Below are 14405 nucleotides of genomic sequence, written 5' to 3'. Positions count from 1 at the left end.
GAATTGACAGTGATGGGCACAGAATCTGTTGAATAAATGCAAATTTTAATACACATTTTTACTTGAATAATTTTTTCTGTTTTCTTTGCTTTTAGGATGGTAGAGTTTGCAGGATTGGTTTTTCAGTACAGCCAGACAGATTGGAATTGGGTAAACCTGATAATAATGATGGGTAAGATATTATGTCCTTTCTATTTAATATGTATTTAGCTCTTAGGTATATTAAACCTGTGTTTTGATTTTGGTAACCCTCAACTTAAAGCATTACAGAAAATTAGATGCTTGTAAAACAGTGAAACCATTGCTTTCTAGTTTAATTTTAATTTTTATGCAAGCAATGATTCACAGCCCAAAGTACTAACATTAAAAGTAGCAGAGGAGCCAGTTATCACTTAACAGAAACAGGTTATCAGAAGAATGATATTATGTGTTTAGTAGGTACCAAGTCAAATCTACTCTTTAACTGAAATGATTTTATAGATCATTTCCAAATTAAGCAATGCAATTTGAAATAACAGGGTTGTAAAAAATGTTGGTCTTCAAAAATTTACCTCTTGTTTTCCCCCAGGTCAAAGTTGAACAGCAACTCGGGGGCAGGGAGGACGTCAAGGCCTGGTAGGACAAGCGACTCTCCATGGTTTCTCTCAGGTTCTGAGACTCTGGGCAGGCTGGCAGGCAACACCTTAGGGTAAGTTGTGGCCAGTTGAAGGCACCATCTTACAGATGATCTGTATCATCTTCCTGTGAGTGCTCTCAGTCTGAATGATCATCTTCAATATTCTATCTAGTGATGGAGTGAGAAAATTCTCCTGAACTCTGGGCAGGAGTTCATATTGCTCAGGGTGAGCCACCATGATAAAAATAACTCACACAGGCTAATTACAATTAATCTAGGCTCTTGACCTTTAAAAAATATATATAATGTTTACATGTGTTTATAATGTCATGCCATTTATTTCATTTAAAATTTTAAATGATTTTATCTTTGGTCCTCTCTTACAACTTATTCTTGGTACAACTTATTCTTTGTACTATAACAGCAGAGATGAGTAGTTGGGACAGACTAGCCTCCAAAACATAAACTGTTTATGATTTGGCCCTTTACAGTAAAAGTCTGCTCATCCCAGGTTTTGCTTATCAGTTTATATACTGGCATTTGTTCCTGATCCTATTTATTTATTTCTGGCATCCAACTCTGGTAGTTCCTTCTGAATCAATTTAATGATGTTTGTAAATGATGTAATTAAACGTTATTTATTTTATTATTTTTCTTTTTTTGTAGAGATAGGGTCTTGCTGTGTTGCCCAGGCTGGTGTTGAACTCCTGGCCTCAAGTGATTCTCCTGCTTTGGCCTCCCAAAGTTTTGGGATTACACGTCTGAGGCATTGCACTCAGCCACTTTTATCTAAAGTTTATATATTGTTAAACTAAAGAAACCATATACAAATTTCAAGTCAGATGCTTTTACTCATTTTATACCTTGATTCTTGAATGGCCAGATTTTCTGAAAATACCTAGTTAATGATTAGATTATGCTACTTCAGTCACCATGTGTTCAAAGGCTGATCACAGAAAACTAGAAGCAATTTAACTAGTTTCAAAATATAATTAAATGGAGGAGGAAGTTTTTGGCTTTTTTCCTCCAGACCACAAATTGTTAGGTAAAGTAAAAGTTAGATTTGAAAATTGGGCCTGGGTATGGTGGCTTACACCTCTCAGCACGTTGGGAGGCCAAGGTGAATGCATCTGTTGAGTCCCAGAGTTTAAGACCAGCCTGGGCAACATGGCAAAATGCCATTTCTACTAAAAATACAAAAATGTAGCTGAATGTGGTGGTGCATGGTTTGTAGTCCTAGCTACCCAGGAGGCTGAGTTGGGAGGATCATCTAAGCGCAGGAAGTTGAGGCTGCAATGAGCCGTGATAATGCCACTGTATACCATCCTGGGCAATGGAAATGAGAGACTCCCGTCTCCAAAAAAAAAAAAAAAAAAAAAAAAAAAGGATTGGGGGGCGGATACCAAAATGATTACTTTCTTTGCATTTGTGTTTTCATGCTGAACTAAATTTATTTTGGAATGTGAGGAAAGTTTTTAGTTGAGTACATCGTTTAGCTATACTAAATATAGCTCTTTATTAAAATGTTATATGTGCTCTTTTAATGGTCCTAGGCACACAGTATATGATAAAGAATTCTGAAAGTAGCATGTAATAACATGAAATTTTATTTCATATGATAAAACTGAAAAAAATTTGATTATATTTAAGAATAAATATTACTGGTTATACTATTGCCAAATAGTACCTTTCTTAAAGATGAACATTTTTTTGTTTAGTTTAAGGATCAGTAAGTATAGCCTGCATGCCAAATCCAGCCACTCCTGTTTTTATTGAAAGACAGCCATACTTATTATCTGTGGCTGTCTTTGTACTATAACAGCAGAGATGAGTAGTTGGGACAGACTATCCTCCAAAGCATAAACTGTTTATGATTTGGCCCTTTATAGTAAAAGTCTGCTCATCCCAGGTTTTGCTTATCAGTTTATATACTGGCATTTGTTCCTAATCCTGTGCTCTATTTAGTTTTTATTTTTTAATTTTTAATTTTTTTTTCAGACAGTCTTGCTCTGTCACCCACTCTAGAGTGCAGTGACACGATCTTGACTCACTGCAACCTCTGCCTCCCGGGTTCAAGCGATTCTCCAGCCTCAGCCTCCCAAGTAGCTGGGACTATAGGCACGTGCCACCATGCCCACCTAATTTTTGTATTTTTAGTAGAGATGGGGTTTCACCATTTTGGCCAGGCTGGTCTCGAACTCCGGACCTCAGGTGATCCACCCGTCTCAGCCTCCCAAAGTGCTGGGATTACAGGCCTGAGCCACCGCACCTGGCCTACTCTTATTTATTTTTAAATTTTATTTTTCATTTTGAAATAATTTGACCTTAAAAAAAGTTTGCAAAAATAGCACAAATAATTTCTGTATACGTTGCATAGTGTTATTATGTGTTAATGTTTTACATTTACATAATGTTATGTAATGTATTAATGTTTTACATTTACATAATCATGATATCAAAACCAAGAAATTAACATTGATCATTGATTAATATACAGAGTCTATTTAATTTTCTCCAGTTGTCTACTAATACCCTTTTGTCCAGGATTCAGTCCAGGATCCCAGTTGCATTGAGTTGTCATGCTGCTGCTGCTTTTTTTTTTTAAATAGAGATAGGATCTTGTTCTGTTGCCCAGGCTGGAGGGCAGTGGCACAATGATAACTCACTATAACCTTGAACTCCTGGAATTAACGCAATCCTCCCGCCTCAGCCTCCCAAGTAGCTAGGACTATAGGCATGGGCCACCACCACACCTGGCTAACTTTTTAAAGTTTTGTAGGTAATTTTTAAATTTTTTGTGGAGACAGGGTCTCTCACTATGTTCCTTAAGCAGCCATGCTTTAGTTTCCTCTAATCTGGGCTGGATCCTCAGTCTTTATCTTTCTGGCCCTGATGAGTTTGAAAAACCAGTGGTTATTTTGTAGAATGTTTGGATTTATCTATCATTTCTCATGATTAAACTCAAGTGATACGTTTTTTGCAAGAATACCACAGAAGTGATGATGTGCCCTTTTCAGTGCATCATATCAGGTGGCATGTGATGTTACTGTTGTTTTATTACTGGAAAGGAGGTGTCCTCTGATTAGTTAAGATGGTGTTTACCTGTTACTCCACTATAAAGTTACTATTTTCCCATTTTTTCATTAATATGTATTTTGTGGGGAGATACTTTGTGACTCTGCAAATATCCTCTTCCTCATCATACTTTTGCTCACTGAGTTTAGCATTTATTGATGATTCTTTTTTTGTCTGAACCAGTTGTTACTGTGGTGTTGGCCAAATGGTGATTTTTAAAAAAAATTATCATTTCTTTTACATTTATTAATTGGAATTCAACTGTAAGGAAGCACTTTCCCTCCTCTACCCTGTTTCTTTATTTGTTTACTTTATTATTATTATTATTTTTTGAGACGGAGTCTCACTCTGTCGCCCAGGCTGGAGTGCAGTGGTGCGATCTCGGCTCACTGCAAGCTCCGCCTCCTGGGTTCATGCCATTCTCCTGCCTCAGCCTCCCGACTAGCTGGGACTACAGGTGCCCGTCAACATGCCAAGGTAATTTTTTTGTATTTTTAGTAGAGACAGGGTTTTGCCATGTTGGCCAGGATGGTCTCAATCTCCTGACCTCATGATCGACCCGCCTCAGCCTCCCAAAGTGCTGGGATTACAGGCCTGAGCCACCGCACCCGGCCCGTTATTTATTTATTTGTCTATCTAATTTGAGACAGAGTCTCACTCTGTCACCCAGGCTGGAGTGCAGTGGCATGATCTCAGCTCACTGCAACCTCTGCTTCTGGGTTCAAGTGATTCTCGTGTCTCAGACTCCTGAGTAGCTGTAATTACAGGCGCCCACCACCACGCTTGGCTAAGTTTTGTATTTTTAATAGAGACAGGGTTTCACCATGTTGGCCAGGCTGGTCTTGAACTCATGACCTCAAGTGATCTGCCCGCCTCAGCCTCCCAAAGTGCTAGGATTACAGGTGTCAGCCACCACGCCTGGCCTTATTTTTTATTCTATTTATTTCTTTTTTTCTTATGTTATTTACATCATTATAGCCTCATGGATATTTGTTTTATTCTCCGGTTTATAGGCCATTTCTCTTATTATGTTGCTCAAATTGTCTTAGGCTTAAATCCTCTTAAAACTTGGAAATAACCAATTATAATGGAATGTATGACAGAATGACTAAAGTAGAATGGTAGAATTTTGTGACTTTGTTAATAAAAATATACAACAAATATAATAATAAAGGAGTATACCTGAGTTTGAATAAAATCTCTGTAAACCTACTCTGAAGAAGGTTAGAGCTAAATTTTAAGACTTTAAAATGCAGACAGAATCCTTAGTTTTCTGAGTCCCCTTAACCCATTTCTTACACTCCCCGTAAACTCCTCTTTGTGCCTCTGTTCTCTCTGCCAGAACAGACTGTGTAAGCGTTCTTTAAGCATTAGGTCCATGATTGCAATACTGTAAAATGTTATAGTGCCTCCTGACCAACTTGATGCCAGTGATTTGTTTACTTATATTTGAGTTTGCAGATGTTTACAAAGTATAAGCATTTAAATTCTGATTGTTTCTCTTGGGCTGTATGAAAAATCTTTGCAGTTTGTTGAAGGTGAAATTGTGATTATTTTGTAAATCAAATTTTTTTTTTACAGTCACATATTTTCCTTTATAGTAAATGTGTTTCCTTGATTTGTACATTGCTCTTTTTTTGTTTTTTAATTTCTGTGTTAATTACAATTAACTTTAGAGAAGCTTGCAATTTATAACATATATTAGGGAATCTAGGACAGGCAAATCTTGCGTCCTCAAAGGGGAGTCTTTAAACCACAAATTTACCAAATACAATGCAATATGAAAGAGACTGTCCCCAAAGACCTTGGTTCTCACTCTTGTCCTGCAGAGTCCAGGCCTGCTCACTTTTGCTGCTGGGAGTTGTCCTGGATCAGGAAGTGAATAGTCTCTTTGAGAGCCACATTTTAAAGAGTTTGGGATTATTGGTACAGTTTTTTAGCATGGATTTTTTTTTTTTTTTTTTTTGAGACAGGATCTCCCTCTGTTGCCCAGGCTGGATTGCAGTAATGTGATCTTGACCCACTGCAGCCTTGACTTCCCAGCCTCAAGTGTTCCTTTCACTTCAGCCTCCCAAATAGCTAGGACTACAGGCATGCCCCACCACACCCTGCTAATTTTTGTATTTTTGGTAGAGCAGGGTTTTGCCATGTTGCCCAGGCTGGTCTTGAACTCCTGACCTCAAGCAATCTGCCTGCCCTAAATTCCCAAAGTGCCGAGATAACAGGCGTGAGCCACTATGCCCGGCCAGCGTGGATAATTGAGAATTGATAATTTATTTTGACTGATTATTTTTAGGAATACATACTGGTCCATTTAATGTTTTTTCCTTAGAAGATTTTGCTAATTGTCAGATTTGTGTACTAAAGATTTCTAGCTGCTACTGTTTTCTTTCTTTAATAATTACTTCAAGTGTATCCTGCAAGGTATTTCAAAAATCTCCTAGGTATTTTTGTTAAACTCATTTTAAACCAGCTTAAGGGTAAGAGCACCAGATTTATTTGGGGAAGAGAAGGGAGTTTATTTGTGTTTAATAAATAGTAAGGTGAAAATGGACCTGTATTGAAAGTTCCTGTTCTGTTACCTGTGACCGTTGAACAATAAATGATAGGTATAAGCTGCTTTTCGTTGATTTGAGCTACCATATTCCTTTAGGGTTTAATCTGAGCTAATAGTACGTGAATTGGAATGTATAATTTTACTTGCAAATAGTTGAAGCCCCCTTCAGGTGGGTAAGACAGTTTGTAGAAGGATTCTGACAAACTGGATTCCCCATTTTTAAAGGAGGCTGCTGGTAAACTGGTTTTGTCTGTAGAAGAATACAGGGCCATGGTTGGCAAATTCAAATTCTTGTGTCCCCTCCCTGCCTTATTTTGTCCCAAGAAAACCTGCGAATCTGGATTGTGTGATAATCTCTTATCTTAAATGTTGGGACTAATTGATATTTTAATGGAAATAAATATACACATACACACAGTCACATCATTCAAACTTGTGTGTGCACACATGTGTAAATGTACATTTTAAAAATAAACTATTTTAGGATAGTGTGTTTTTTTTTTTGGAGACAGGATCTGGCTCTGTCACCTGGGTTGGAATGCAGTGGCATGATTTTGGCTTATTGCAGCCTCCACCTCCTGGGCTCAAGCCATCCTCCTACCTCAGCCTCCCAAGTAGCTGGGACTACAGGCATGCACCACCATGCCCAGCTAATTATTTTTTTGTGGAGACTGGGTTTTGACAGGTTGCCCAGGCTAGTCTTGATCTCCTGAGCTCAAGATCTGCCCACCTTGGTCTCTGAAAGTTCCGGGATTACAGCCGTGAACCCAGCCTATGGTTTTAGATTGACAAAATTTCAAACATCGTACTGAGAGTTCCCATGTACCCCATGTCTAGTTTCCAATATTATTAAAATCTAATGTTTGGTACATTAGTTACAATTAATGAATGGTGATACTAAAGTCATCCATAGGTTATTCACATTTCCTTAGTTTTTCATAATGTCCTTTTTCTGCTGTAAGATCCCATCCAGGATTACACATTATATTTAGTCACCCTTTCTCATTAGATTCCTCTTGACTATGACCATTTCTCAGACTTTTCCTTGTTTTTGATGATAAATACACATTTTAAACCAGCCACCTATATGGACAAGACTTGGCCCATGGGCTTTAAGTTTGCAAGCCGTGGACTAATTCCGTACTAGGTATGATATCCTTAGTTCATTTTGAGTCATTCTGTGTACCTTGAGAACTGTATAACGGGATCAAAATTGTAGGATTAATTTGATAAGCAAACCACAGAAAGTAGAAACAGGTTTTCCCAGTACTTGTTAGTTTAATATTAAAAATTATGTTGCTCACTGTAATTATAGGTAAAAGGAATCAATTGATTCCAGTACTGTCTTTTGTGACTACCAATAGACCTCTATTAGAATATGCTTAGTTTAACACATTAATCTTTATATAGATAGTGAGCTGGTTAGAGGAATGTTCAAGGGCGATTGAGGTACGGGGACTGGTAGGTGGTTTGGATTCTGATAGGAGAAAACACTGCACACAAAAGGCCAGAGTGGGGATACCTGTATTCTCTATGGTAACAGTCAGGTGAATGGAGAAACCGGAGAGATATTTTGACGGTTGTCTTTAAACTCAGTGGAGGGCTTGTGTAGCAGAGATTGTAAACTGGCAGCTGCTGGTGGTGTAATGGATTAAATCAGCAGTGCTTATAGAAAAGAATTTGAGTGTTTTTAGATAGGCAGATAGTCTCCTGTCTTCCCTGTTATCTTGGCTTCCCTTGTTTACGTAGCTTATCTACCTCTCATGGAGATATGAGTTTGAGATGCTTGTAAGGTCTGCCCAGGAGCAGATGTGTACTTGGATACTATTTCTGATCAGGCTTGTAATAGTACTTGCTTGTAGAAAAAAATGGTAATGGATTTCTTAGTGAAAATATCAAGTCTTCCCTTTTATCTATGATGGCCATATAATTTGTCTGAACAGGGACTTTTTGAGTGAAATTAATAGTTAGGCTTAGCCAATAGTCTTAAACTGGCACTATCATAGGCAAACTGGTATATATAGTTACAATTATATCATTTTAAGGCTCTTTAGTGTGGTTTTTCCTGTTTTCACATTGAAATAATTTATATATTTAGCTCTTGAATGTTTTTAAAAATGACCGAAGATAGTTTTTCCTGAAAGACTTAGTTTTTAAAACTCATAGGAAACTATGAAGTAAAAGTGCTGATTTAATAGTTGATTTTTGTTGTTGTTGTTGGAGACAGAGTCTCACTCTGTCACCCAGGCTGGAGTGCAGTGGTGCGATCTCGGCTCACTGCAGCCTCTGCCTCCTGGGTTCAAGTGATTATCCTGCCTCAGTCCCCACAAGTAGCTGAGACTACAGGCGCCCACCACCAAGCCTGGCTAATTTTTGTATTTTTCGTAGAGCTGGGGTTCACCATATGGGCCAGGCTGGTCCCGAACTCCTGACCTCAAGTGATCCGCGTAGGATCACTTTTTTGGGCCTTCCAAAGTGTTGGGATTACAGGTGTGCGCTACCACGTCCAGCCTGGATTTTTTTTAAATTTCCTTTTTTTGTTGATGTAATGTGCTTTTAATGAAGCCCCTTTGTTTTTCATCTGGCCTATTAGTAGTTATTTAAACATGACATTTGCTAGCTGAAATAAATGCTGTTTCATACTGCAGCCTTGAAGATGCACTATATTGCTTTTCTCCAAAGTTATCTTGGGCAGTTCTTAGGCTATAGATACAGATACTGCATAAACATGAATTGGTAGTGTGCATCAGCAAGTACAGAAGCCCGTCAAAAGGATGACAACAGCTTTTCTAGGTTTATTTTTTCATTTTACTGAGGAAACTATTTAAACAGTTTTTTATTTAGCCAGAGATTGGGCCTTCCAGTCAAGTGAGAGGAGAAACCATGGAAATTTGATGTATATTGATTTGAGAATTGTTATTGGTTAAGGTATTCCAAACTTTTTAAGGTGAGAAATGGTTTGGAAAATCAAATTGAAATGAAGTCTGTTTGCATTGGGAGTTTGAAGGTTTCAGCCTTAGGCGAGTACGGTAGGAACTGAGAGTAAAATACCTCTCTCTAGGTCAAATGATCTCCAAGTATTAGATTCATTTTGAAGAGAAAAGACACTGCCCTAATTTAAAAAGCTGAAGTGACTTGTGTGACCATTTTCTTTAAGATGTGATTAAGTGCAGAAGGCAATCATGGTTATCTAGATGACTTGATTTGAATCTTCTTAATGTTCATGTTTAGGCAGTAAGAGAAGATGTAGATGTCACACCCTTTCTAAGTTGTTTTCTCATAAGAAAAAATTAACATATTTAAATAGCAGCTTCCTCTTGGACAAGGTGGTTGATAGTGCTGAATATTAATGCAGTACTATCTTAGCAAATGAATGTTTATTTCATGTGAAGCACTTTGAATTCTAAACTCTGAATTTTACTTTTTGTGTAAAAACGTTGGTAGTTAAGTCTGATAGGTCTTTCATGCAAAGGCAAGATGTGTTCATTTTATTTTATTTATTTATTTTTGAGACAGAGTCTCACTCTGTTGCCCAGGCTGGAGTGCAGTGGCTCGATCTTGGCTCACTGCTACCTCTGCCTGCCAGATCCTGGTTCAAGCGATTCTTCCTCAACCTCCTGAGTAGTTGGGATTACAGGCATGTGCCACCATGCCCAGGTAATTTTTGTATTTTTAATAGAGACAGGGTTTCTCCATGTTGGCCAGGCTAGTCTTGAACTCCTGACCTCGTGATCCACCTGCCTTGGCCTCTCAAAGTGCTGGGATTACAGGCGTGAGCCACTATGCCTGACCGATGTGTTCATTTTATAGTTGTGATTAGAAATACATAGGTGGCTTTAAAAAATTATTTTCCCAGTGCTTTGGGAAGCCAAGATGGGCGGATCACCTGAGGTTGGGAGTTCGAGACTAGCCTGACCAATATGGTGAAAACCCGTCTCTACTAAAAATGTGAAAATTAGCCGGGCTATGGTGGCCCTCACCTGTAATCCCAGCTACTCAGGAGGCAGAGGCAGAGGTTGCGGTGAGCCGAGATCATGCCACTGCAACCCCAGCTTGGGCGACAGAGGGAGACCCTGCCTCAAAAAAAAAATGTGTTTTTAAGGATGCAAAAGTGTGATGTTTGTCTTTATAAAAAGTGAAGTTATATGTAAGCATTAAAAAATTGGAATTGGGCATGGTAGTACACACCTGTAATCCTAGCTGCTCAGGAGGCTGAGACGGGAAGATTGCTTGAGCCCAGGAGTTTTGAGACTAGCCTGGGCAACATAGCAAGACCTCATCTCAAAAACACAAAAAATTGGGACACTTGTCAGATATGGTAGTGCAGGCCTATAATCCCCAGCTACTAGGGAGGCTGAGGCAGGAGGATCACTTCAGCCCAGGAGTTCTAGGCTGTAGTGTACTTTCTTTGTACTTGTGAATAACCACTGCTCTCCAGCCTGGGCGACATAGCAAGACCCCATTTCTTTAAAAAACAATATTATTATTTTAGAGCTCAGTTCTATTACCTTATTCTTTTGTCACAACACTACATAACATGTTATGTCGATTAGACAGATAACTTTATCTTAGCTGAAAATAATAATAATAATGAAAACCGAGCAATCAGAATGATTGTTTAAAATGCTAATTTTATAAATTCTCCAAATGCTAATTTTATAAATTCTCCAATATTTAGAAGCCGCTGGAGTTCTGGAGTGGGTGGAAGTGGTGGAGGATCCTCTGGTAGGTCGTCAGCTGGAGCTCGAGATTCCCGCCGGCAGACTCGAGTTATTCGGACAGGACGGGATCGAGGGTCTGGGCTTTTGGGCAGTCAGCCCCAGCCAGTTATTCCAGCATCTGTCATTCCAGAGGAGCTGATTTCACAGGTATGGATCTCGTAGAACACTTAATGTCAGACAGCAGGACAAGGTGAGGTTTTACTGAATATGGTGGGTTATAGTCATGGCTCATAGGAATTCTGAAATAACTGTTTTCCTATTTTGATCCTAGGAAGCTTTTTTTTTTTTTTTGAGAGGGAGTCTAACTCTGCTGCCCAGGCTGGAGTGCAGTGGCATTCTCAGCTCACTGCAACACCCGTCTCCTGAGTTCAAGCAATTCTCGTGCCTCAGCCTCCCGAGTAGCTGGAATTAATGGGTGTGCGCCACCACGCCCAGCTAATTTTTGTATTTTTTAGTGGAGATGGGGTTTCGCCATGTTGGCCAGGCTGGTCTTGAACTCCTGACCTCAGGTGATCCGTCCGACTTGGCCTCCCGAACTGCTGGGGTTACAGGCTTGAGCCACCACACCCTGTCCTAGAAAGCTGATTTTGATAAAGAATTTAATCAAAAGAAAATTACCGTAGCACTTCTTTCTATTTTTTATTTCAGGCCCAAGTTGTTTTACAAGGCAAATCCAGAAGTGTCATTATTCGAGAACTTCAGAGAACAAATCTTGATGTGAACCTTGCTGTAAATAATTTACTTAGCCGGGATGATGAAGATGGAGATGATGGGGATGATACAGCCAGCGAATCTTATTTGCCTGGAGGTTGGTAGATCACCGTCATGTTTTTCTCATTTCTGGAATGCTCTTTCCACTGGGGAATGGAATTTAAAGCACAATAGACTTTTCTGAATATTCTTTTCAAGGTGGTAGATATTTTTCACCGTAGAGCTGCTTGATTTTATTGTGAAGTTTCTTTTCTTTTTTTCTTTTCGTTTTTGAGACGGAGTCTTGCTTTGTCACCCATGCTGGAGTGCAGTGGCACGATCTTGGCTCACTGTAAGCTCTGCCTCCTGTGTTCACGCCATTCTCCTCCCTCAGCCTCCCGAGTAGCTGGGACTACAGGCGCCTGCCACCACGCCTGGCTAATTCTTTGTATTTTAGTAGAGACGGGGTTTCACCATGTTAGCCAGGATGGTCTCGATATCCTGACCTTGTGATCCGCCTGCCTCGGCCTCCCAAAGTGCTGGGATTACAGGTGTGAGCCACTGTGCCCGGCCACAGGTGTTATATCTTAACGAGTGATCTTTCTTGTGATTATGTAGTAAGTAGCTCAGGCGACATTTATGCATTTGATGTTCTTTAAAATCTTTGTTAATAATGTAGGTTGTTGTGTTTTTCTTCAGGCGATGTCATTCCCTAGTTTTTAAATGTATTTGAATTTTTAGAGATCTTTCAGCAGTCTACAGATGCTCTTTGTGTATATGCTTCAGTGATGTTTGTTTCTGTTTATAGAGGATCTTATGTCTCTCCTTGATGCTGACATTCATTCTGCCCACCCAAGTGTCATTATTGATGCGGATGCCATGTTTTCTGAAGACATTAGCTATTTTGGTTACCCTTCTTTTCGTCGTTCATCACTTTCCAGGCTAGGCTCATCTCGAGGTAATTTTGCATTTATTTATATATTTATTTTGGTCACAGGCTAGCTGTATGGAAAGATAGTGGTAGAATCTACTGACCGTATTTGAACTTCTAATATTACAGTTATTATTAGTTTTTTATGAATGCATTAGCATTAAAATTAATTATTTTTTATTTTGAAGAGCCACAATAGTATTTTAGAGTTGATCTTATTTACATTGTGGAATTGATGTCAAGGACTATGACTTCACTTAAATGTATTTTTAATTAGGAATATGGATTCTGAACTAAAAGCAGAATTCTACTTTACAGTGACATGCAGCATTCAGAAAACAAGTCTTAGTTTATTTGGTTAAAATAAGTGATGTATTTTAAATCCTGGTTAGATAAAATAATGAAATGTGAAAAAACTTACTAGAATGGGTTTAGGACCAATATTAAATGAATAGAAATGTTTAGTTTATTAGAATGCTTTTTTTTTTTTTGAGACGAAGTCTCACTCTGTTGCTCAGGCTGGAGTGCAGTAGTACGATCTCGGCTCACTGCAGCCTCCACCTCCTGGGTTCAAGAGATTCTCCTGCCTTAGCCTCCTGAGTAGCTGAAATTACAGGTGCCTGCCACCATGCCCAGTTAATTTTTGTATTTTTAGTAGAGACGGGGTTTCACCATGTTAGCCAGGCTGGTCTTGAACTCCTGACCTCAGGTGATCCGCCTGTCTCAGCCTCCCAAAGTTTTGTGATTACAGGCATGAGTCATTGCGCCCAGCCTAAAATGGTATTTTCAGAAGTTTGAGGCCAGGCGTGGTGGCTCACGCCTGTAATCCCAGCACTTTGGGAGGCCCAGGCGGGTGGATCACGAGGTCAGGACACAGTGAAACCCCACCTCTACTGAAAAAATACGAAAAAAATTAACCAGGCATGGTGGCGGGCACCGGTAGTCCCAGCTACTCGGGAGGCAGGAGAATGGCATGAACCCGGGAAGCAGAGCTTGCAGTGAGCTGAGATGGCGCCACTGCACTCCAGCATGGGAGACAGAGTGAGACTCCATCTCAAAAAAAAAAAAAAAAGTTTGAAATCCTTAAAAGATACAGTACATGGTAGAGGTTAGAAAGATTTTGAAATAAGTAATCCTGCCTTTCTCTGTATATGTTTGTGTATAGCTTGTTTACATTTTAGTTGTCAATATTTTTACTTTCCAGAATGTAAAACTAACTTGATTCAGATAACAGAAATTAGCTGCATTTACTGATCTTTAAACTGGACAATATGCCATGTTATATTAAGAGCTTGCTGCATATACTTTTAGTACTTAGGAATAAAGTTTTAAAATAACAGATCTGTGGTGATCTTTTAATATATTGAATGTACTATGTAATAGCATTATGAATTTAAAAATAAATGCATACTTTACTGCCTTAAATGTGTCAAGTAATATATTTTCAAATATTCCATATCTAACATAAATAACTCCTTTAAATGTCTCTTCCCATGCGCTCCCCCCATCCCCCCCCTTTTTTTGAGATGGAGTTTTGCTCTTGTTGCTCAGGCTGGAGTGCAGTGGCATGATCTTGGGTCACTATGCCTTCCCGGTTCAAGCGATTCTCCTGCCTCAGCCTCCCAAGTAGCTGAGATTACAGGCATTCACCACCACGCTAGGCTAATTTTGTATTTTTAGTGGAGACAGGGTTTCACCATCTTGGTCAGGCTGGTCTCGAGCTCCTGACCTCAAGTGACCCACCCATCTCGGCCTCCCAAAGTGCTGGGCTTACAGGTGTGAGCCACTGTACCTGGCCAAATGTCTCTTTTCCTA

General features: G+C 39.3%; 1 protein-coding gene across 4 annotated transcripts in view; it reads left to right on the top strand.

Moving 5' to 3' along the window:
- The window catches only part of UBR5 (ubiquitin protein ligase E3 component n-recognin 5), a 151822-nt gene that overhangs the window by 53125 nt on the left and 84292 nt on the right, over positions 1–14405 (top strand). For all 4 annotated transcript variants that reach the window (XM_032760161.2, XM_032760159.2, XM_032760158.2 and 1 more), the window contains exons 4-8: positions 96–172; positions 569–688; positions 10927–11116; positions 11618–11777; positions 12468–12617. In XM_032760161.2, coding sequence (XP_032616052.1) covers positions 96–172; positions 569–688; positions 10927–11116; positions 11618–11777; positions 12468–12617 — 697 coding nt within the window. The remainder of the gene's footprint in view (positions 1–95; positions 173–568; positions 689–10926; positions 11117–11617; positions 11778–12467; positions 12618–14405) is intronic.

This window comes from Hylobates moloch, unplaced genomic scaffold, assembly GCF_009828535.3.
Source record: "Hylobates moloch isolate HMO894 unplaced genomic scaffold, HMol_V3 SCAFFOLD_9, whole genome shotgun sequence".
Lineage (NCBI taxonomy): Eukaryota > Metazoa > Chordata > Mammalia > Primates > Hylobatidae > Hylobates > Hylobates moloch.
This window is presented reverse-complemented; position numbering and strand designations above follow the sequence as displayed.